Here is a 25,933-nt window from a genome sequence, read left to right on the forward strand (position 1 = left end):
TCAGTGTATGCGTAGCCCATTGTCCAGCAGATGAGTTTTTGTTGCTCTTTTGAAGTGTGTACCCATTTTCATGCTTTCTCATGAATTAATTCATTTTCCTCTGCATTTCAAAATAGGTTTTTCAAATTTTGACATTTTGCTAATTACATTTTCCCCTTGTCTTGTTTTTTTCCAGCTCTCGTAAATGTGAAACTTTGGGCTATTGATCGGCAATGTTTTCAAACAATAATGATGAGGACAGGCCTCATCAAGCATACTGAGTATATGGAATTTTTAAAAAGGTATGACACTTGTTTACTTTATCAGAAAATACAGTGAAACTGCTGTCCTCATCTTTTGACTTTTTTTGTGAGTGCAGTATTTGATTTGTTTTCTTCTCATCTCTCTTTTTTTTTATTTCCTGTTAAACCATCTGTAAGACGTATCCTCCAGCTGAAAGGAGGGCGAGCCCCAGGAGGACTATTGCCGTGGTTTAGATTCATTCCCATTGGGAATTATTCATTGGCAAAGAGTCACACAGCCGAGGTGTAAGAGAAAAAGCTTTAATATGAGTTATTTGAAGCATACCTTATTAAAGAAAATACCTGTTTAAAAAAGAACAAACGCTCTCCCTAGGGAAAAATCTGGTTTGTAAACCACTGTAGAAAGAAGCAAGTCCATTCAAAGTGTGTCCTTGTGCTTCTAGAGGTAAAATGCAAGTTTCTAAAGAAGCAAAAACTGTAGATTGTAGTAAAATATGGGTTAGAGGAGGAGTAAGAAGAAAGAAAAAATGCTCCTTACCAAAGCAATGTCTAGTATCCCAATAATTCCAGTGTGCCACAGCAGTGAGGAATGAGCTCTGTTTCATGCCAACAATCCCAAATAGAAACATAATGTCACTGAATCCTAGAGGAAAAAAATCACCCAAATCAATGTAAATAATCCCATTGTTATGAAGGCTTCACTACAACAGGCTTGTCCCAGATCAAAATGTTCCCTGTGCATCATTTCCCTCCCAAACCAACAGCCTCTAGCTGTGTTGAAGCGGGGAGAGGTAAAATTATACCCGAGAGATGATTTCTGTTGATGGTGGATGGGAATATGCACAAAATCCTTCAGATGTGGGCTCCTTTTCCCCCACCTCTCTCCAAGGAGAAGTTGTACCAGATTTCTTTCTTTTTTATTTTGGATTTGACTAATTTTCAACATAGGGAAATGTTTTAGCGATTTATTGCTTCATTTCCAGAAGTTGCTTCTTCATTCCAAAGAGAATTTTTTGGGGGAGATGCGCTGTTGTAAGACCTAGAAGATCTTACAGTTTGCAAACTGGTGACCTGAGTAATGATACACAGCCTTAAAAAGGATGTTTTGGATGAAAAATTAATCCCACGCAGCCATATCAGATGACAGAAAACAGTTCTCCCTAATGTGGGGATGCCATGGTAAATCTAGTAGATCACGTGCTTGATCTAGTTTCGTTTCTGACATGCTTTTTTATGTTTTCGAACATAAGACTTCTAAAATTGGAAAAACATGCACGTTACATTCACTTGGGCATTCTGTAATATAAACTCAAGGAGTAGCCTGTATTAATTCAACTTTAAATTAGCTTTTTTCCAGTTAGTAATGGAGGAAAAAGGGACTTACATAGAAAAAATAATATATAATAATAATGCATATAAATAGCTGTTATTTAATATATATTTTATATATATATGTGCATAATATATAAATACATATATACTAAATAAATCTCTGTGATGGTATTACTGGGGAGTCACAAAATTGAGCTGTCCCATGGGGTGACCACAGTCCTGTGATCTCCAGGCAAGGCTTTAGGGGTGGGGCAGGGCAAGTGGAGCCAGGAAGGTGATCCCATGGGATCGATACCCTGGGCACAAGTGTGGCTGTACCGCAGCTCAGCCAGGACCATGGGTGAGGAATTACTTGAAGCTCAGGCACCATTAGCCACTTAGACATGGGAGCAGAGACCTGCCCAATTCATTACACTGGTTCTTGGCTGGGTTGACAACCCACCTCCTGGCCTCTCCTTGTAGCCAGGACTTTCACCTGTGATTATTTACAGTCATAAATAAAAATTAAGAATAATAAAATAATGAAACTAAAATAATTGGTGAGGTAGCACAACCTCTGATGAGGACAAGGTGTTTCCCCAGAGAGAACCAGGAGCTCCATGGAGATGTTCTGCTGCTTAGAGATGACATGAAAGTGTAGTCATCAAAGTCTAGCTTTTTCCAGGTGTCTCAGTTTATGGACATTAACAAGCAAACTCAGGAGAGAAAACACAAGCTGTTGCCATACTGAAAGGGTTTAGAAAATCGTAAATTCAAATGCTAACAAACATTGGTGAAAGAAACCCAAAAATTAATATAAGATCAGTTCTGTGGGTTAGAGCCTCTGACTCTCCTTTAAAGCAGAAACTATGCACACATTAAGCTCTTAAGCTTTGAGCTTTAATAGAGATTTTCTAGAAGATTGTCAAGATTAATTTAGAAACAGGTTCCACAGTGCCTGCCCAGCTTTAATTTTACAGCAAATAGTGTGAGGAAGCAACTGAGAAGCATTTTCTCACTCTGTGTCTGAGCTTCTTGTACACAGCCTATTACAGTATGTCGAGCTGTGTATTAACGTTCATTAGAATGTCCTAAGGCAAACAAATTTTTTTTTTTTGCTTTAAATCTTACAGTTCGAATGTAGGAACAGATTTCTTCCTACGCAACAACTGTAGCATGGGGCAGATAGCTGTAGGAAGGTCATTACAAAATGGTATCTACCCATTGTGTCTTCCAGCAGGGCTCTGTGAATCAATAGCTATCTCAAGCTCAACTTAAATTCCATTTATGAATTAAATATTTAAGGATGTTTTCCTTCTAAATCCCTTCTGAGGAAAAAATAGGTTAAATCTTGAAAACAAGGACTATGTCAATTGTTGACCTCGTTCTGTGTTCTACTTTTTCTTTCCTAAATAATAAGTGAATCAAAACGTTCTTGTTAAGAAATCAAATGGAATAGAAACAAAGGTTTAAATGGTACCTGTTCATAGAAAAGTCAGTGGGAATGGAAAGCATTATTTTCTGCTTGCAGTGCTCTAAAGAAGTTGCCCTGTCTAATCTTGTCATTAGTCACAGTAATGTAATGGTCATTCTCTTCAATAACATATTTCCACCTCTTCACAAAATGCAAAAGAAATGCGGCTTTTGGGGGTGAAATGAGAGTATTCATATCTCCTCATTCATCTGGCTGAAAATATGTGCAGTCTGAGCACTGGAGCTCCTTGTAGTCATTATAGGAAATATCACCCCTCCTGGCAGCATTGTGGTTTTCCCATTTTTTTCTACAGAAGGAACATATTGATGGCACAGGTCAGCTACTATTTTCTTAGTTTCACCCTTTTATGTCCAGAGCATGTATAGTCCAGTCCTTTCTTCTGAACACCATAAGGAAACCATAAAAAGTACATTTACTGTTCAGGAAATCCAGATCTACTTTGCTAGTAGGTCCTGGGCCAGAAGGCTGTCTCTAGGTTTGCTCCAAGGAGTAGTAGTATGTAGTTTTCATGGGCTTATAAAACTTTAGATAACTCTTCTGACTTATATAAATCAACTGCAATATACTGGAGTAAGGAGCAAATGAACATTCTCTTTTTCACAGTATTTAGGAGGAACTGGTCTGTGTATCCCTTTCTGTTGCTTGTAAAGTCAACGGATGATCCTTGAAGTGATCAAAAGATGGCCTAATTCCCTAGGAGCACCTGCTTCAAGTAAGGGATGAAAAATCCAGACTATTTTTTGATCCCTGTGTATATACTGAATGACAAATCATAGCAATGATTCCCTTTGAAACACAAATTTTCAGTAGCTCATTATGTGGCTAAATAAATGCTAGTTCAAGCTAGTTCATAGTGCAGCTAACAGTAAAAAGTTGACACACAATATTTTATTGCTGAACATTTCTTTAGTTTATACCCAACTTAGTACTGTCTATCATTGAATATATTTGCCCTTATACAAGAAAGGAAGAGCATCATTCTGCAGTGGAGGTTACAGCTATGCTAAAATCAGCTGTACATTTCACTGCAATGTTCATTGTTACAACATTAGAATGATTTCCCTCTCAAGCCTGTACTAAAAATAATTCTGTTTAAGCAAGATCAGGATATTTCAGTTAAGGAAACAGCTATTTATAAAATAAATTTGTCCAGGAAATAAAAGATGGGAAAAAGCCTTATGCTGTGGCAAGTGTATAATTTCCTGCTAAATCATAGAAATTTAAAGACCAGAATGCCTTGGAAGAGTAAATATTGTATTTTTTTACAGAAAATCTTCCTAAATGTTCCATACAAAGAGGCCTTATGTTCCGGCCCACTGTGTAAACTCTGATTCATCCAAGACCCTGGAACAGATCAGGAGAACAAATGATGAATTCTCTGTGTCACCTTGGAGGCAGGACCTAGCTTTAGAAGTGGAAACTTAAAGAAAGTTCACACATACACACACAAATCTTGAATCCTGTAAATAAAAATTCAGTTGTGCTAATAGAAAGAAAAATAAAGTATCTTGTTAGCCCAAGCTTTTAACTTCATGTCAAAATCTTTCATCTGGCTGAAGAAATGCCTGTTCTTCAGCCTTTGACGTTTTGTAGTGCTTGGGCTTGATCTTTAGTCTCCTTGACAGTTTTATCTGACTCCAAATTGGCTTAAGTGGGAAGTTTTGATCGGGGCAGACATGGCAGAACTGAGCTAGTTATGTCTAAGAAATGGGAGTTTATATACTTGTGGCTTATCTGCATGGGGAATTAGGCTGGTAAAGTTTTTAGTGTGTAGCCAGGTATTTAATTGTGGCGACACGTACTGAAATTGGTTCATGTGAGTAGTGTGATGATTTTAGAGTGAAGGTTTTGCATTTCATGTGAGTTGTTTGTCAGTGAGAGGAAAGCAAATACAAAAATATGTGAAGCCTTATTAAATGACTGTGTCTTTGAAAGATTGCCTGCGGTTTCACATGAAATGTTTCCTGAAGTGCATCTTAGGGTGAAATTATAGTGGATAGAAGTAGGAGAGAAATTAAGAGAGTGATGCAAAGGGAGCAGAGACTTTGAAAAAAGAGAGTTAGAGACCGATGGCGAGTTGGTGAAGTATGCACGTTTAGATTGTTTCAGCTGACTAAATCTCCAAAATGAGTTTTGGGTTAAAGAAGACAACTTTTGTGGACCACTGGAACGTAGACAAAGTGAACAGAGGGGATAGCAGAGACAGAGGAAAAGATAAATTATTTCTATAAGGCAAATAAATGTATGCTTAATGTAAAGCTAAATATAAGAACAGATGTAGTGGTTCAGAGCCCATCTGGATCGGCATCCTTTTCATCCCAAGATGTTGCTCAAGACCAAAATGGAGAGGGCCATCCCCACTAGGATAGGTGTGCAGTCCAGAACTCTGGAGGCCAAGAGTGTCATCTTGAAGGGTGTTCACAACCACAAGATCTGCCCATCACCCACCTTTGGATGTCCAAATTTTCAGAGACCCTTCAAGAAGTGTCTCTGGGGGGGACTAGCTGGACTGTTACGTCATGATCAGGTTCCATCTGACCTCAGAGGAAACCAAGAATTCTGCTTTTACTTTCACTGTTGCTGTTCAGGCTGATGAACACCAGATAAACATGTGGTCCATGAGCTATGCTATTGATACAGTGACAAGAAAGCTTATGTCCAGATTATGATCTGCTGGAGCCAGAAAGGCTGGAAACATCCAAGCCGCATCTCCCAAGCGCTGCAGATGAGATGACACTACTTCGAAATCAGCTCACCTTCCTCTACCATGCCTCATACTGACCATAATAAGAAGCCCAGGAAAGAGTAAAACCAGGGAGAGGTAATAGATACATAATTTGACTGCTTTGCAGCTGAGCTGGCTTTCTGACTCCTGTTTGTGAAAAGCTCCAAATAGTTTCTTTCTTCTGAAGCATTCACACATAACATTTTTCAGCCCTCTCTTTCTTGTTAGCATAACTCAAGCAAGGCGGATCGTATGCCACCCACAATTTTACTCCAATTTGCAGAGCTGTCAAGTAATATCTTCCTTTCTCTCTGAAGATGCACTGTTCCTTCTATTGCCTCATGCTGAGTGAACCCCACAGGTCTGCTACCAGAGGGAAGACTGAATGACTGATCTGCACTAGAGCATGGCTATTACGTGGCAATTTTAGCTGGAAAGCATAAGTGGACAGAATCTTTCCACATCACAAGAAGGGCTTTGGAGAGGGCACCTGGAAACAGTGGGGACTTTCAGAGCAGATGTCCACCTAGTTCATTCTTGGCTGAGGTCTACAGCCACCTTGAGTCCACAGTGAGGGTTAAAATTATTCTTTTTTCATAATTGTGAGCAAAAGGATAGTCAAGAGGGACCATCAAGCAAGCAGAAAATCAACTCAACTTTGAGCACAATTAGTGCTGGGAGGTTTAGTGGTGTTATAGGACTCCTCACTGATCCTGAAAATGAAGAATGATTTCATACTTGTATGCAACAAATGAAAAAAGATTTGTATATACTGTTCCTTTCAGTTGTTTTGTCATTTTTTTTTTTTTATTTTTTTTATTTTTTTAAGATGAGATGAAAGTACAGCTTAGCCCTTTCTGAAGGTCATGTTAAACTCACCGTGCCAAGAGGAGCTACACTGGAGATTTAGTGAGGAAGACTAAGATGACTTGAAGGGCTTTGCAAGACTGAAACTTTAGTCTTCTAAAGTCTGGTTAGATAAAATCATGTGTTAAATCTTCTGCATTTCGGTTAGATAAATCATGTGTTACAGCTAATATTAGGGAGAATAGACATTTTAGAAAGCCACACATACCACCACTACCTTTGCATTGCTCAGCTTGGATTTCTCACTGTTAATGACAAACTGGAGTACACAGAGAACCACATCCCAGGCTGTAATTGATGCAACCTGCTGTGAATCTGTGCATGTGTCAACAGGGTGCAGCTAATGGGCTGCCAAGGATCACCGAGCCCCCCTGGGGAAAAGCAAGAAGGACCAACAGCAGGTTGGAGCCAGGAGGTCGGCTGAGGTGGACACGGCGGGGAAAAGCGTTAATGAGTTACCACAGCGGCAGCCTCTGGGATGGAAATCAGAGAGTAAATGATACGTCAGGAAGCAAGCTAGGGATAGCCTAAAGATAGAAGGAAAAGCCTGTTGTATTTCCTTGGGCAGGCATGGGAAGGATTCAGGGATAGTTTTCTGTGAAAAGCTGAGTGTAAGGCTGCAGACAGCGAAGATATCCAGGGTGCCCACAGGAGTTCTCAGAAGGTGCTTACATCTCCCCGGCTCACGCTGCAGACAGCCTGCGATACAGGTTTTTGTGGTATTGCAGTAGCCCTGCGTGGAAAAAAAAGCCATGTTTTGGCTTTGGAAATTGCACAAATCTTGTCTGTCTGGTCTGCTTGGTTTTTTTACCACATTGCTTTAAATTCAGTTTGTGCTGGGGACACTTGAGGATATCTCGAAGGAAGTTTCTGTTTGCAGGCGGCTGAGCGTGAGGAGGTGGTTTCACCGCGCCGTGGTGCACAGGCAGGCACTGAAGCAGAACTGAAATGATGCGCCATGGTATCAAACTGTCAATTTTCTTCTGACCTTTAACAAGCAAAATATCATCTTGCAGTGGAGAGAAGGCCAGGTTAAGATATTTTAAAAATACTTTTTATAATGAATTATTTCAGTAGCCACAATCTAGCCTCCATAATCCCTTGTGAATGCTGTTAATGCATATGAAGGGGCTGGAGCAGATATTTTTTAAGTAATAGAAGTTTAATTTTGACCAAGCACGTTTTAATCAAAGGAAAATCTTTGCTGAAGGCAATACACCACAAGGAAAAGGAAGAAGTGAAAAGAAGACAAAAATCTCCTCTTCCTGTTGGTTCAAAGCCTGAGGAAGGGAGAGAAATAATTACTATTTTTTTTTTTACATGGGAACATTTCAATCAAGGCAGCTGTAATAACCCGATTAATTGCGTTAAGGGGGTTGAAGACAACAGCCCCTGGACTGCCTTGAAGATAGCATTGGTCTTGGTGTCAGCTGTATTCGAAATGTGGATTAATACAAATGGGAATAAGTCTATATCTCATTTTAGTGCTATTGAATCACAGAATCATAGAATAGTTTGGGTTGGAAAGGACCTTTGAAGATCATCTAGTTCATCTTCTCACTCTGAGTAATTATTTCCTGACCAAAATCTACACTAATAGGGGATTTATCTTTTAAGCAGGGAAGGCAGAGATGGCCAAAAACTGAAGTCAGGCCAAAATAAGACTGCAACTACCAATGAATTAATCCTTTCTGTATGGTCAGTTCACAGAAGAACTTTTCTTTGTGATGTTTTTGTACATGTTTTTGCAGGGTTATATGAAGGCTAGAGCTCTAGGGATACTTGTATTTCTGGAGTGGTGTATCCCCCTGCTTCAGTATAGCTGCTGATTATATGAGAAGGCAAAATGATGTCAGGAATTAAATCTTGGACTTTTTCTCTTGGTTGTTAGTCTTTAAAAATAATATTGTTTGTTCTTACTTTTTAATTTCCAAATCCTGGCTGTTTGGGTTTTTTTAAGGTGAATGCTGTGGTTTTTATTTGTCATCAGTTATCATTTCTTCCCATGATGAGAGTCACATTTTACTTTTCAACACCTGTAGAGTGTAATCTCAGGTACAGATCAATCAACAGGACAGAATTACTGGTAAACCAAGTGTTAGTGTGGTTTTATCCTGATACAAATGGAACCAGAATCTGGTCCTCTGTCGTCACAGTGGTGCTTCAGAGCCATCGGAAATGGTTACATCCGACATCCTGCCTGTTTAGAGAAAGAAAATTCTTGTTGGTAATTTCACATCAGGTCAAACCCAATCCTGGCTCGCTGCCTAACTATTAGTTGCTGTCATGATTTTTGCAGCTTTCTGTGTTCCAGAGCAAACCAGGCTGAGAAATGACTTAGACATTTGTGTTTTCTGCAGCAGCAAACACATCAAGCTCTTCATATCTCAGTGCAGAACATTAGGCATAACTGGAGATTTATTAAGGTGTTAGGGTTTGTTTGAAGTGATTCATCCTTACCGAATTAACATTTTGTATTTTAATACTATGTGGATGTTTGTGACTGTATATACCAACAAGATTGTTTTCCATTGCTTGCTAAAATGTAGTGAAGAGTAGACTGATTAAGATTTGGGGTTTATACTGCAAATATTAAAGTAGCTTAAATTATTAGATATTAAGGTTATTTTATTCTGATCACGTTGCAGTGTGACTTAAAATTTAGAACTCTGGAAAGGTAGCATGATCTCGGAGTGAAGATCTGCAGCAGTTAACTACATCCTGGACAGCCTTGGATGGTTTCGCTGAGGTTTCCCTTACAAGAGATGAGCTGAGGAAGCAGCACAGAATAACTGGGCAAGACTTGTTAGGTTGTTATTTTGCAGATTCTATATGGTGATAATCTCTGGGCCTTTGATCTATCTAAAATGCCCAGGTTAGTCATTCACGCCCTAACTGTGGCAGAATAGAGTTGAACAGTGATGCTTGGTATTAAAGCATTAAAGATGGATGAATTGCGATGAGTTGCAAAAGATGAGACATTTTGGAGGTTTTTCAGAGCATGGTTTATTCTTCACATTTATGTTTTGTTTCAAGATGACCAATGATGAGCAGCAGTTGTGACTTGTAGTGGATGGATTAAGTAGAGAGAGAGACATTCTGCAGAGCTGAATGGGAATAGACAGTCTCTGATCTTGTAAAATAGAAGATATTCCTGATGTCATTGTGGGGACTAGAAGATACCCCTGATACTTGACCAGTTTGGTGTCGTGCAGGTGAAGCCGTGTAGGGTGGCAGATCAGCCCAACCTGAACCAAAACCACCCGTGGGCTCCCAGAGATACTCATCTGTCCAAAGAAGCTAGTTGTGGACAGTCCCAGTTTGGGACACCATGCTAAAAGAGTGGAAGAGGTAGATAGAAGACAAATCAGCATTGAGACGAAATGTGTAATTTAGGAGATACTTAAGTCAACAGGCAGCTGCTGAAGCATCCTGACATTAATGATTCTGTCTTTTGGAATATCTAAGGAAGGGTGGTGGTGATGAAGTAGGAACTATAGAAAAGTAAAGTATAGAAATGTGATAAAAGAAGCAAAAGGATATGAGAAAAAATACAGAATTAATAGTGCTAAGGGCCATGGAAGAGAAAAAAACAGTCTTTGTAATATTGGTCTCACTGTGGGTTGCAAGGTGTGGAAATGGCAATGCTGTCTAAAGAAAGAAAAATGAATTTGAAATGGTGGAAATATGCGGTAATCCGACTGTTCAGTATGTTGATGATGAAATTCAACAGCTATTAGAATTAGGGTTTTTTTAAATCAACAGGTCTAGGTAGCTTGCATTAAAGAATTATTTTAAGAGTTGTTAAGGGTGGGGTTTTGGTCATTAACACTGATTTTAATGAATCTTGCAACAGCTCAGAGGTTCCAGAAGTGGAAGACAGATTTTATGTCAACCTGCTGTGATTAAATGGGCTGATATTGATCTTGCACAAAATATGTAGCAGCTGAAATGGGATTCAGGTAGTAAAAGAAGATGGTAGGATTGTAAGAAACAGTGGGCTTATGAGACGTAAGCCTTGGGAATTTTTTTCCTGGTCTTTCATTGTGGAAACAAATCTGGATGATAAGGGTGGAAGCACTGACATTCTGTATTCGGACACCTGTGAGGAGCTTGACCTGGTATGAAGCTGCTGAAAGCTAGCTTAGAGAAGGGTTGGAGGGTCTGCATCAGTGGCTGGAAATGAAACTAATGCAATGCTAGGCCAAAAAAGACTGAAGAAGTCCTTGGACGGACAGTCAAAACCAGGGCAGTTGCATGAACTTGCCTATGGTGTGCTCTCTGCAGCTGCAAGTTCTCGCCCAGCTCAGGTGTCTGTAATTCAGGGGGACACAGACAGGTACATTGCATAGAATTGAGAGAAGAGCCATGGGAGTGACTATGGGGTTGGAAAAGATGCCTGATACTGAGGGATGCAAGGAGTCTAACCTAGAGAAGACAATGAAATAACATGGTCACAGTTTATATGAGTCTTTGCAGGGAAAAATGCTTTAATAAAAGGCTATTTAAAAAAAGGATGGAATGTGGTCAGAAGTTGAGCTAGGATAGCAGTAAGCCTGGTGTTATGACAAAGGTAATTCTTAACTATGGAAACAATATGAAAAAGATTATGATGGGTTGTATAATTCATTTAAAAAACAAGTTTTAATATTTTTGTAAAGATCGTGTTCCGCTGTCAGCAATTACTTCAAAAAGTCCTAAGTCCTGTGTTGTACCAGAAATCAGACTACACAGTTTATTATCTGACTTTTACGGTTTACTAAATTTATTTTTATTGAACTGATACCACTGAGAAAGATTCGTGCGAGTATTGTTACTAGTTTTAAAGTTTAGGAGGAATCACGGAAAACTCAGGCCCGTGGCCTTTATCCAGGCGAAATGCAATAGTCTTTACTTCTTCATTTATAAAACAGTACTGATATGGTTTACTGGCAACGTAGAATATAACAAGCAATGTGATGCTCATCCATTTTTGTCTCTTTTATGACCACAAATGTTCCCAGCTTGTCACGCTGCCCATGTGCCCACACGTAGCATCACTCATGGTTTGTTTGACCAGAGTGGCTGAACTAGGCCAAGTGTCCAGAGCTCCCATCTGAAAAGATCAAAGCCTTTCAGCTCCTTTTAAGTGATCAGTATCAGATTATTAATCCATTAATCAATGGGTTGGAAATCAAAGTGAAAGCACAAACACATCAGATTTAGGAGGGGATACTGCATCCGACTGCTCTCAATGTCTCAGCAAGGTAGACTCGCCTTGCTGGGTGAAGAGCAAAGACAACATGATAGATTTGAGGATCCAGGTCTGTTTCTCAACTTTCTTTTTCAAGGACAAGTTTCCCATGAGCCATTTAATTCTATTCCCTCATGGGCCCCAAAGCCAATTTTGGAGCCCTTGCTTAGTGTGCAGCCATTTGATAGTCACAGACATTTCAGAGCTTGTCCTTGTGTCTGACATTTCTAATAAAAAAAATTTATCCACCTATCCAACATGTTATCGCACCAGACAGTCTCTATTCTTGTGCCTATTTTCATGCTCAAGTTACAAATAGATACCTACCAAAGCATCTGACAGCCTCTTGTCCTCAAAGGAATCATTCAGCAAGGCTCAGGAGAAGGATTTCAGCAATGCCAGGTGTCTGCTTTGAAAGAATGTGCTTTTTGACCAGGAAAAGTGAGACTGGCCTGCTTGGTGGCAGCCACTCTGAAACCTGGTAGATGTGCAGTTGGAGGCTTCCAAACTTTATTTTTTTTTTGCTGAACTAACACATATTAACAGATATCAGCTCCTATGTGAAAGGAAGATTATTATCATTATTATTACTATTTTTCAAATGAATAACCTGAGCATTTCTTAGTTTATAGGCTAAAGTTTAGCTTCTGTATCTTTTTTTTCCCCTCTTCTAAGAAGAAATGTTTGAATTTCACTGCAATGTATTTGATCGCATATGGAAGTCCTCAGCTTGTGAGAAGGCTTGGGAGTAAATAACATTTTTATGTGCCTTAAATTCTTTACCGGATTTTCAATTATATCACCTTCATCTACAAAGATGAATACTTTGACGACTCTGATAAATATATTTGCCCAAATGAGGCAACTTTAGGGATGCTTGCATGGGACTGAACAATCTATCAACCTGCACCCTAAACCAGTAGATACTGAAAACTGAGCTGTAAGTAGCACCCTAGATGTTCTTCATTAGTTATTCTGTATGCAACATGGCTTCCAGAAATCAATGTCAATTATTGCTTTTACTCTTTTGGTCCAAAGTGATAGTTAAAAAGGCAGTGGACCAGTCACGTTAAATCAATCCCAGTGTTTTTCACCAATGGTGTGTTATTAACCATGAAAGTCCATGGCAGAGAAACGCTCTTGCCAGCCCTTGTCTGCAAGCGTTGCATCTGGCCAGGGTCTATCATGCCTTTGGGTTATGTTTGCTAGTACTTTTTCTCCTTGCAAAACTGTTCATTGTCTTGAGTTGGTAAGTGGAAAACCAGCTGAGGTCTCTGGTGTAAACAAAACTTTTAGATAATTATTAATGGGCTCCCAGGAAACCATGCTTATCTGCGTGCAAATTGAAATGCTTAAATTATGTGCAATGTTAGGGAAAGAAAGTAGTAAAAAGTGCCTTCTTTTCCACAGCTGGTGGAAAAGTTTGAGTACAGACTAATTGCTAGAAGGATGTCTTAAGCTTCATGTTTGAAAACTGTGTATCCAAACTGTCTTTTGATCCTAATGAAAAATCTGAGTTTGTCTGCAAATACGCAATGCCAAGCAAAGCATTTTGGCAAACCATTTATTTGATGAAAAATGCAGCTTTAGGGCTGAATAATTTGTTGACGAAATATTTCAGAAATAGTGAAAGAAATTTCTGCTCTCTTGGTGATGGATTTCTTGCACGATGAAATGACTATGAGGAAGAGGGGAGAGCAGCGGATGTCATTTGTTTTGGGTTTAGAAGGACTTTTGACACTGTTGCCTGCAGCATTGTCATTTGGAAGCTGAGGATGAATGGGCTGGACGCACGGATGGTTTGATGGGTTGAAAGTTGGCAGGACTGTCAGGCTTGGAGAGAGGAAATCAATGTCTTTGATGTTTAGCTGGTGCCAGTGAAAAGCAAAGTATGGTGGGGGGTGATACTGGGGCAGATACTCCACGTCTCCATTGACAGCCTGGTTGGTGGGATAGAGTCATTTTCAGCAAATGAGCGTCCAGGGATAAATTAGGGGAAAGGGGCTGTTGGTGCCAAGCCAAAGAGTGGACCTTCATTTGAAAGGGATCTTGAGAAATTTGTCTGTTGGGTCAAAATAAACCTGATGAAACTCAACATGGAGTACAGGGTAGAGGTTTTGTTCCTGGGGTGGAGCAATCCCATGTGTTGACAGAGGCTGGGCGCTGACTGCCTGGATTGGAGGTCTGTAGAAAAGGACCTGGGCCATACAGTGGGGGTCAAGTTGAGTAAGAGCACAGCATGCTGTCATCTTGAATAGTCCCTTAGGAAGAGTGTGGCTGGCAGGTCAGAGTAAGCATCTAAATCTCTCTACTCAGTGCTGGAGTGGCCACAGCTGGAGCAATGTGGCTTAGGACCCAGATAAGCCTCTTAAGATTGACCCAGGGGGGGTAAGAGGGGACTTAAGAGCAGTCTCCCACTACTGCAGGAGCAGTTTCAAAGGTGTGGAGTCAAACTCTTCTTGGTACTGGCAAGTAATAAAACAAGGGGCAATGGCCATGAGTTGAAGTTTGGGAGGTTTGAGCTGAACAAGAGAACAAATACCTTTCCTGGAAAGATGGTGCAGGTGAAGACAGGTCACCAGAGAGGTGGGGGAGATCTCTGTCCTCAAGAGGAGGACATGTCAAAGTATATGTTTGTTTGAGGATACTGTTGTGGAAGGATTTCAGGAGGAATCTCATGGTCCAGTTTTGGATTTGTTGGTGCCTCTTCGTGTTTTGGTGTTGCAGTTGGACAACTGGCACTAGGCAGAGTGGAATTAAATGCAATCTGGCAGCAAGTGGATAGCCATTAATTTACATAGAGCTGGTTCAAGATGAGGGGAAAAGCTTGCCCTACTGCCATGCCCAGCCACAGAGGAGAGCGGTTGCAGAAGACCAACATGGCTATGCTGGTTACTCGGCCACTGTTGGGTAGATATCTTAAATAAAAAATGTCACATTTTTAACGGAAATTGTACCCATCATCTTTGTTTTGCTTTCTAGTAGACTCATGGTATATAAAGTTTTTGAATCACCTTGCTGTCTTCCTTTTTCAATCTTATTTTTTTAATTTCAGTAATGAGCACTTCTAAATACCTTTGGCGTCAAGTAATGGTATGTGTTTCCTATGACTTCACATTTCAAATAAAGTCTGAAAATGTGAACTGTACTTTAAATATATATAGCTAAGACTTTTGCAGTCAGTAGCCTTGCTGGAAAAAAAAATGGGGGGTTGTGTATGCCTGAGTAGTTAAAAACCTGATCTTTTTATTTCAAGTTTAGATATTTATCAAGGCAAAATACCACAGCAAGAAGTAATAATTCACATGATGACTACCACATATAAGTAAAATAGGTCAGGTAGGATCAGCTTTATTTCCACGGTAACTGCTTAATGGCTAGTGGAAAAGGCTAACTTGATGCCTAAGTGCTGTTTCTTTACATTTGTTTCATGGCTGGGTCTTTAATGGGCTTATTTTTACAATGACCTGATGGGCATCAAAATGACAATAAACAGCAGTTACCTTTCTAATAGCCTGTGCGTAGTCTGACATCATATTTTAGACTCTTTTTTATATTTCTGCACGTTCTCAAGCTTGTGGTTTCCCAATGCATGAGTTTTCAGCTGAAGAGTGTATGGGGATTTCCTTCTCCTGTCCATGATGACACAACTGAGGCTTGGTGAGAATCTCGAGCTGTAGCTGTTTGTAGCCATCCTGACTTAAGGACTGTGAGGTTTGCTGGGTGTTTTCTTCCTATTCAGATCCAGCTCCAATGTTAAAACTACATGACATTAGGAAACATGAAATTCTAACTGATGCACTTGAGGAGGTCACAGCGGCAACAGGTCTTACATATACCTGAGTTTTATCCTTTTCTTTATCATGTCTAGAACTGAACAGATGTGGTAAAATTCCTAAAACAATAGCAGTGCATGCAAGAAAGCTGTCTGAGGCTTCAAACTCTGTATTTAGCTACTGTGGGATGAATTTTTTCATTTTTTCCCGGAACTTGCAGAGTGGTTTTCATGAAGCTGCACAGATGACCTTGGTGTGCAACTTCCACATGCTTTGTGTGAGTGAAACATAGAGTAATTTTATTATCAGTCTTACATTGCTTTGACAAATACAAGTTGCCACTAATAGATTCTACTCTGGTGTTGAGTCCTAAGCATCAAGACACAGCTAGGAAAGTTGAGATCTGGGAAAGAAATGAAAAAATGAGTAAAATTTCAGACCTTAGAGTAAATATAATTTAAAATAAAAATATTTTAAATTTACAGACTTTTGTCTGCCAGCCACAGTTGAGAAAGTAGCCTTCCTCTAATGGGGTCAGTAGAAAAGGCTGTGTCAAAAGTCAAAGAAAGGTGTTATTTCTTCCCATTATCTAATTGACATTTATTTTCTGTAAACCATTAAAAATAATTTAAAATAAAAAATAATAGTAAACATAATTTAATGTTTGATGAATGGGTGTTGTGGTTTGAACTCAGCCGGTAGCCAATCACCACGTGGCCAGTCGTTTACTTCCCCCCATCCTCCCCAGTGAAATACGGGAGGGACAAAAAAAAAGAAATTTGTAGGTTGAATAAAAAAAAATTTAGCAATAGTAGCAAAACAGCAGTAACAATAAGAAGTCCAAATGGGTAGTGTACAATGCAGTTGCTCACTGACTGGTGACCGGTACGCAGCCTGCCCCCAGCAGCGATCCCGACGGCACCAAAAATCCCGACGCACAGTCTGGAAAATGGAAACAGAAATGAGAGAGCACGCGTCCCCTTATATACTGAGCATGACATCACATGATATGGAATGCTTCAATGACTGATCCAGGCCTGGCCCTCCAGCTGTGCTCCCTCTCAGCCCAAGGAAAGTTAACTCTATCCTGGCTGAAACCAGGACAGTCTCCACCCCTTGTTCCATACCATTTATGTTATGCTCACGTTGCAAATACATTCTAAGGAATCATCACCCCTTTTCCTGGGTCTCACAGATATCTTTTCCTCAGTCTATGGCCATCCTTTCAAAACGTCTACTGAGTTCATTTAGTCCATAACTTTGGGTTCCATCTGTCATGACAGTCTTTAAGGCTGGAGGAATGAGGTGGAGTTGGCTCAGTTGATGGAGCAGGAGGCTTTGGATGTGGCAGGAGGATGTTGCGAGGCACCAATTGCAATAACAGGGTTATCTGACAGTTCGATTCATTGGCTGTTTTCACCTAAAATCAAATCTCCTTGAGGCAGACATCAGACTTCTCTGTCCTGCATTACCCACCAAGTGCACCCAGGTCCTTGGGCAAAAGTGATCCCTTGCATGGGTTTACCTTTACCCAATGCAGGAGTAACCCAGATGGTCTTCCCCAACATATTTCTAATGCGCACTACGGGGGCTTTATCCCCATCCACAGTATGTAGGAGGTTTGATTGAGCAGGGCCAGCTTGCTTGGTAGATCCTCTGGTATTGACTAACCAGGTGGCTTTTGCTAAATACATGTCCCAGTGTTTGAAAGTTCCACCACCCATTGCTCTCAGTGTAGTTTTTAGCAACCCATTGTATCTCTCAATTTTCCCAGAGGCTGGTGCATGGTAGGGAATGTGATATATCCACTCAATACCATGTTGTTTGACCCAAGTGTCTATGAGATTGTTTTGGAAATGTGTCCCATTATCTGACTCAATTCTTTCTGGCGGGTCATGCTGCCATAAGACTTTCTCCTCAAGGCCTAAAATGGTGTTCTGGGCAGTGGCATGGGGCACTGCATAAGTTTCCAACCATCTGGTGACTGCTTCCACCTTTGTAAGCACATAGTGTTTGCCATGCCAAGTTTGTGGGAGTGTAATATAATCAATCTGCCAGGCCTCCCCATATTTATACTTTAACCATTGTCCTCCATACCAAATGGGCTTTAACCATTTGGCTTGCTTGATCACAGCATATGTCTCACACTCATGGATTACCTGTGCAATAACATCCATGATTAAGTCCACCCCTCGGTCACGAGCCCATCTACATGTTCCATCTCTTCCCTGACGGCCTGAGGAGTCATGGGCCCAGCGAGCCAGAAATTGTCCACCCTTATGTTGCCAGTCCAGATCTACTTGAGACACCTTAACATTAGCAGCTTGATCCACCTGTTGGTTGTTCTGATGTTCTTCAGTGGCCTGACTCTTGGGTACATGAGCACTTAGATGGCATACTTTCACAACCAGATTCTCTACCTGAGCAGCAATATCTTGCCATAATTCAGCAGCCCAGATGGGTTTGCCTCTGCACTGCCAGTTGCTCTGTTTCCACTGCTGTAACCACCCCCACAGCACATTTGCCACCATCCATGAGTCAGTACAGAGGTAGAGCACCGGCCACTTTTTTTGCTCAGCAATATCCAAGGCCAGCTGGACAGCTTTCACCTCTGCGAACTGATTCGATTAACCTTCTCCTTCAGCAGCTTCAGCGACCCATCGTGTGGGGCTCCACACAGCTGCCTTCCACCCTTGATGTTTCCCCACAATGCGACAGGACCCGTCGGTAAACAGGGCATATCACTTCTCGTTATCCAGTAGTTTATTATATGGTGGGGCCTCTTCAGCATGTGCTACCTCTTCCTCTGGTGCCATTCCAAAATCTTTGCCTTCTGGCCAATTTGTGATCACTCCCAATATTCCCGGATGGCTGGGGCTCCCTATTCGAGCCCGTTGTGTGATTAATGCAACCCATTTACTCCACGTGGCATCAGTTGCATGGTGTGTAGAGGGGATACTCCCTTTGAACATCCAGCCCAGCACTGGCAGTTGGGGTGCCAGGAGCTGTGCTTCAGTCCTCATCACCTCTGAAGCAGCTCGGACCCCTTCATATGCTGCCAGTATCTCCTTTTCGGTTGGAGTATAGCGGTCTTCTGATCCTCTGTATCCCCAACTCCAAAACCCCAGGGGTCGACCCTGAGTCTCCCCTGGTGCTCTCTGCCAGAGACTCCAGGTAGGGCCATTCTTCCTGGCTGCAGTGTAGAGCACATTTTTAACATCTTGTCCTGTCTGAACTGGCCTGAGGGCTACTGCATGAACTGTTTTCTGTTTAATTTGTTCAAAAGCTTGTCGTTGTTTCCATATAAAATCATTCTTTTTCTGGGTCACTTGATAAAGAGGGCTTACAATCTGACTGTAATGTGGAATGTGCAGTCTCCAGAAACCCACAATGCCTAAGAAAGTTTGTGTTTCCTTTTTGTTAGTCAGTGGAGACATAGCTGTTATTTTATTAATCACCTCCATTGGAATCTGACGACGTCTATCTTGCCATTTTACTCCTAAAAACTGAATATCTTGTGCAGGTCCCTTGACCTTACTGCATTTTATGGCAAAACTGGCTCTCAGAAGGATTTGGATTATTTTCTCCCCTTTCTCAAAAACTTCTTCTGCTGTATTACCCCATATGATGATGTCATCAATGTACTGTAAGTGTTCCGGGGCAGTCTGGATCAGTCCACGGCAAATGGTGGGGCTGTGTTTCCACCCCTAGAACAGTCAGTTCCAGGTGTGTTGGACACCCCTCCAGGTAAAAGCAAACTGCGGCCTGCATTCTGCTGCCAGAGGGATGCAGAAAAATGTGTTGGCAAGATCAGTCGTGGCGTACCACTTGGCTGCCTTCGACTCTAGTTCATACTGAAGTTCTAGCATGTCACGGCAGCACTCAGCGGTGGCGTGACTTCATTCAGGCCACGATAGTCCACTGTCAATCTCCACTCTCCTTTAGGCTTTTGCACTGGCCATATGGGGCTGTTAAAAGGGGAACGCGTCTTGCTGATGACTCCTTGGCTCTCTAGGTGACAAATCAGTTTATGGATAGGGATTACAGAGTCTCGATTGGTGCGGTATTGCTGTCAATGCGCTGTTGTAGTGGCAGTTGGCACCCGTTGTTCTTCAACCCTCAGCAATCCCACAACAGAAGGATCCTCTGATAGACCAGGCAACACAGACAGCTGTTTAATTCCTTCTGTTTCCAAGGCAGCTATACCAAAAGCCCACCAATACCCTTTTGGGTCCTTAAAATACCCTCTCCTGAGATAATCTATGCCACGAATACATGGAGCATCTGGGCCAGTCACAATGGGGTGTTTTTCCCACTCTTTTCCACTTAGGCTCACCTCGGCCTCCAATACAGTCAGCTGTTGAGACCCCCCTGTCACTTCTGAAATACAAATGGGTTCTGCCCCTTCAAAATTTGACAACATTAGGGTGCATTGCACACCAGTGTCCACTAGAGCCTTATACTGCTGGGGGTCAGATGTTCCAGGCCATCGAATCCACACGGTCCAGTAAACTCAGTTGTCCCTGTCCTCCGCCTGGCTGGAGGCAGGGCCCCTCTAATGTTGGTCATAATACCCACTAACAACAAATGGGTCAGTGTGGTGTGCACGGGTTTCAGCCTCATCTTGATCACTCACTGCTTGTGAATACAAGTCAGAAGTTCTTCTCATAGGATCATGAGCAAAGTCGACCTTTCTGCTCTGTTTGAGCACTTGATTACTGGAAACCGGAGCAGCATTTCTCCTAAAAGAACTGCGTTTTTACTTGTTCTTCCTTCCAGCTCACATATCCGCTCTTCTATGAGGTAGGTAGATTTTCCATCCCATTTCTTCATGTCTTCTCCATGGTCACGCAGGCAATGCCACAACTTCCCCCATGGTGTGTACCGGTTCTCTCGAGTAGAGAAACGACTGCTCCTAATAGCTGAGATTCTGGTCCGTGCAGGTGGGGAGTAGGACATGTTCTCTTTAAATTGCTGGAATTCTTGAGATAATTTCTCCACAGCCGCGATGAGGGGGGAAGAGAGACTTTCTTCATATTGTCATAGTTGGTGAGCCAATTCTTCCGCTGTTGGTCCCTCTTTGTCTCTCCAGTCCATTGCTGCTAATGCATTGATGGTGTGCTCCGTACAAACTTCCACCACATGGGCCGGGTACGTTGGACTTCATCTGGATCTGTGGGTAACCGTGCATTATCTGGGTCATAGTAAACCATCTCCTGCATGGCTAGCTCCCTCAAGTATTGGATACCTCTCTCCATAGTGGTCCACTTACTTGGATGACATACAAAATCTTCCCTGAACCTCTCCCTCACCACTTGACAGGAGTCACCTCCAGAGACTTCTTTCCAATGGCTTTGTCAATGCCCCCTTCCCTAGACAGGGATCCCAGCTGCCTGGCCTCCCTACCCTCTAATTCCATGCTACTGGCCCCCCTATCCCAGCATCGGAGCAGCCAGGTAACGAGTCACTCACCTGGATGGCGGCTGAAATCTTTTCGTATGTCTCGCAGCTCACTCAGGGATAAGGATCAGGTGACTATCACTGGCTCTGCCTCCTCCTCCTGTTCTTGTGATGCGCCTGGTTCATCATCACCCTGTACACTGCGAGGGGATTTTCTTGTGTATTTCTTCATATGTATCGGAGCAACTGACACCAACACCACAGGGTTGGTCCTCTGGTTCAGCTGCAGCGCCTGTCCTTGGGGTTGTAGTGGCTGCAGTTTAGGTTGTGGACTTTGGAGTGGTTGCGATGTCTGTTACATTGGTACCAGATCCAGAGCCCTTCTCTTCCTTTTGAGGGTGCTGAACAGTGTTTAATAGCACTCGTAGGTGTGGGCCAGGCCCCAGCATGTTGCAGTGAGCTGGGTCTCTCTGGAATTACCCGGGCGACAACATACTTTTTCCAAATATTTTACTAGTTCTTCAGGATTCTGCACCTGTTCGGGAGTGAAATCCCAATACACCAGAGGTGCCCACTGTTCTAGGTACTTGCCCATGCTACTCCATACCCCCAGCCACTCATAATTGTCCAATCTTGGGGTAGATTTCCAGGTGATACTCTTAAATAGTTGCTTAACCCTAAACAAAACCTGAACCACCTGCGGGAACACACTGGAAGACAGAAGACAACCATGTTAATATCAACATTCCAAGGGTATTTGAAATTCCTGAATTTCTCTAACACAATTGTAAATAGCCCCAGGACCGATGACTGCACGTGTCATAGATCAGCATTACATAGTACAACAAAAACAAAATCTTAACCCAACTCTCACAGACAGTGCGCAACAGCATGGGGAATACATACGGCAAATGAGGTGATAAAATCTTAAGGAGCCAAGCAATAGACATTATGACTCAATCTGTTGTTATCTCAAACCTCAAGCCCCATGTTGGGCGCCAAAGTAGACTGTCGTGGTTTGAACTCGGCCGGTAGCCAATCACCATGTGGCCGGTTGTTTACTTCCCCCCCGCCCCAGTGAAATAGGGGAGGGAAAAAAAAAGAAATTCATACGTTGAATTAAAAACAAATTGCTAATAGTAGCAAAACAACAGTAACAATAGTAAGTCCAAATGAGTAATATACAACGGAGTTGCTCACCGACTGATGACTGGTGTGCAGCCCGCCCCCAGCAGCGATCCCAACTGCACCAAAAATTTAGGAGGGACTGGAAAGTGGAAATGGAAATGAGAGAGCACCGTCTCCTTATATACTGAGCATGACATCACATGCTATGGAATACTCCAATGAGTGATCCAGGCCCAGCCCTCTAGCTGTGCTCCCTCTCGGCCAAGGAAAGTTAACTCCATCCTGGCCAAAACCAGGACAATGGGTCTCACTCTGACTGTGTCCTTTAGCGCTGGTCTCTGAATTCATGCCCATGCTTAACAGCATTCCCAAACCCTCAAAGTCACGCTTCACATTTGAGTGGAGATAGAAGACTTCTGATCACTCTGAGAGCTGGTCTGAAGCCTTCAGGCAGGAATTTCAGTGCCAGTAAGTAGTTAGCAGTACTTTATCTTGGAGTCCACTTTTTTGTGAAGGATTCATTGGAGTTTAAATTTGCTGTGAAGCTGTTTAGTATCTAGTAACTAGTTTTGCAGTGCAAAGACCCAGCATTTTGCACAGGGCTGTAGACTTGATGAAAGCAGCCTCTGTCCTTGCTGCTTTCTCCTCACACAGGTTATAGTAGTGCTTAGTAACGTGTTGTTGGCTAAAAACATGTTTCAGTCTCCATTATAAAGGATGCTTTAGAAACACAGATCTAAAATGGATTGCCTGGTCTGAAAGATGTGTGGCCTGAATCAAAGCATTGGAAGTTAAATTGTCATGGCCGGGGAAGAGAAGAAAACTTGCGATAACTGGAGTTACACCCTGTAGAGCAATGTAGTGCTTAGGTGGTGTCAGTTCTTCTAAGAAATAAATTGTCACAGGATAAGAGGGATATCAGTGACACCTTTGTCTGGCAGCCATAGTTGAGAAAGCAACCTTCCTCTAATGGGGTCAGTAAAAAAGACTGTGTCAAAAGTCAAAGAAAGGTGTTATTTCTTCACATTATCTAATTGACATTTATTTTCTGTAAATCAGAAACATCTAATACAGGTTCACAAGTGGAGGCATTTTGATAACTGTTACATAAATACATTTAGACACACTATGATGAAATGCTTTTTCTCTCTGCTGGAAAAGGCTGGCTGGTACTTTTGAAGAGAATCACAGTGGAAAAAAAAAAACCCACCACCCATATGGTTTTGTAAGTAAACTTGCATATCAAAGGCTTTAGCCTTCATTTCATCTTTCCTTATGGATGGCTGACAATTATCACATTGCCCAGCTAACCCAGCTGTGGATGAGAAACAGACTGATAGAAAAATGGAAATTGATGTGCCACTTGTCCCTGAATTTTATTTTTTTTTTTATTATTTTTCCAAGCCATTTGGTAAACCTTTGTGAAAAACGTATTTCAACAAGAACAAAGATTTCTTCAAGAGTCTGATTAGCTGTCACTTCAGTTAACTCTTAATAAACACAAACCCCTTCAGATGTATGCATTTGAATAAAGATCATGCAATCATGTTTTGCTGATTGGAAATCCTTTGGGGATTAATATGTGTTGAAGTCTATGTTTGTTCAAGTAAAAATGAAATAGCACGCGCTGGCTCTTAGGAGCTTTGAAGTAAAATGAATTATTACTTCCTCTGCAAATTTGAGCCATGCATATGGAAGCATAAATGCATGAATTGGTCTAGATTTTAATCTTCGTTAGTAATCTGAATGAAACAGTTGCTGACTGCAAATAAACCGTGTTGCTGAATGCAAACCAAACTGTATTGAGATGAAGAATAGGGACGGGGTCTTTGAATTCATCTTATTGCAGCGCATAACTCGGGAGCACATCTTGTACTCTGAACTGTATTAGAGTTTAAAGGCCAAATTAAGTAAAGAACTGGGCACGCTTCCAAACAAATAGCTCATTAAACTCCAGCCCTCTGTTGGGTTGTCTGCTAGGAAACGTGCAGTGAGGCCACCCTTTGATACTCTTTGGCAAGGAACAGCACATCTAATTTTGGCCTTGACATTACAAAAAGATGGTGTAGCTTCTGCTAGAGACGTGAAATCATGCTGCGTTGGAGATGTGAAGCCTCAGCATAGAAAAAGCTGCTAGTTTGCTATTTGGGTGCAATTAGAGGTGTGAGTGAAATATTGTGATAATATTGTGTTATATTCATGGGATAATAACGATGATTCATAAGGAAAAGAGATCCTTTCTGTATTTAGATTGTATCTCAGCAAAGTGTTCAGGATGAAGGATGCTTAAATGTGCTCTACTAATGCAATTTGTTTGTGTTTATCCACTTTTATATCCTATATATTGTAATACTAATTTATCTTGCATGCCTACAGCTTGGCAATCTCATCAATAGCTAATTTGGCAGGTAAAAGAAGAAAACTGGTTTTAACAATATTTGAAATAAATCTTGAGAATGTGGCTTAGGGAGCTTTTTCTTTGCTCAGAGTGGCAGGTTCTGCTCCTCCTCTTGATGCCCAGACAAAACCCCTACAACTACCCGTGACCACTGATGAACCTAGGATCAAAGGGAGTATGTCAGATATTTCTTGAATTAAAATTTTCTGTCATTGAGTTTAACTTGAACTGCTTTTAGTTATCTAGTACCTCTTAATTTGTTATCACTGGGGTTATCACTGTGCTGCGATAGCAGTGAATTTCTGAGTTTCACACAACAGACTGAGTGAGATCAGTGTGAGATTACCATTGTGGTCTCGACACGGGTTGTAGAGCGTGATGGATGGTAGTGGCTCATAAAGCTTGTCCTGCTACCTGGCCAGCTGCTGCAGATATTTCCTGTATCTCTTTGTGATTTACATGGTTCCAAACATTGCATCTGTCCTCTGCGTGCTTCTCTCTCTGTTCTGTAACTTGGAACAAGGTGAGAAATATAATGAAAGGGATGGTTTTTATTCTTCCCTTTAATTAACCCATGGTATGAAATTGGACATTGGTCTTCAAAAGCAAGAAAAAAATATTTGTAATGTCTTTTGGTGTGAACCAGTAGCCTCTAAAAGGAATAAACTCCAAGGGAAATGGTTTGAAGGTGGTACTCATGCCTTTACTATTGTTTCAGCCCACGTCCACACTATTTGAGTATTTGAGGCATTTTTAGACTGTGATCATCGAATGCAGTTTATTTGGGTGGGCAGTGCAACACAGAGGTGTGCAAAGTCTGCAGTCTTGGATGTAGACTACATCAACCAATGTACAAACTGGTTGAAGAAGGAGTATGGGGAAGTTGAGAAGTCAAGCAGATAAGACAGCAGTGGATTCTGAAGTGCCAGAAGTATTCACAGTTGTAAGAAAAACACCGTGTTGATGCTGGTTTTAATATTGCGGTCCATTGTTACGGGGGCAGTGTATCATGATACTGTGAGAATAGCAAAGTTATTTGCACATTCAAATGTGAAGATGCTTTTCCAACAGGAAAACACATTGAACAGGGTAAATTCTTGTTTTTATTGTGGTATGCTTCAAGGTTAGAAAAGGCCCTACGTATGCCATTCTCCAAGCACATCTTCATTCATCTCTCCGAGTATAGTACATATTTTTTACCTGGTAATTGTTGTGTTTTGTACTAGCAAAGTACAAGAAAGATTAAATACAAAGCCTTTAATGTGATTAGAAATAGCTGTTTAGATGTGTATCTCATTTGTTATTTGTAATTGCTTGAGACTTGGCAATTTGCCTTATACATACAAATAGCAGTTTCC

At 41.4% G+C, this 25,933-nt stretch overlaps 1 protein-coding gene across 2 annotated transcripts in view; it reads left to right on the plus strand.

The window, feature by feature from the left end:
- The window catches only part of PRKG1 (protein kinase cGMP-dependent 1), a 533,626-nt gene that overhangs the window by 329,803 nt on the left and 177,890 nt on the right, over positions 1-25,933 (plus strand). For both annotated transcript variants that reach the window (XM_074830170.1, XM_074830169.1), the window contains exon 4: positions 176-281. In XM_074830170.1, coding sequence (XP_074686271.1) covers positions 176-281 — 106 coding nt within the window. The remainder of the gene's footprint in view (positions 1-175; positions 282-25,933) is intronic.

This window comes from Strix aluco, chromosome 7 (assembly GCF_031877795.1).
Source record: "Strix aluco isolate bStrAlu1 chromosome 7, bStrAlu1.hap1, whole genome shotgun sequence".
NCBI lineage: Eukaryota > Metazoa > Chordata > Aves > Strigiformes > Strigidae > Strix > Strix aluco.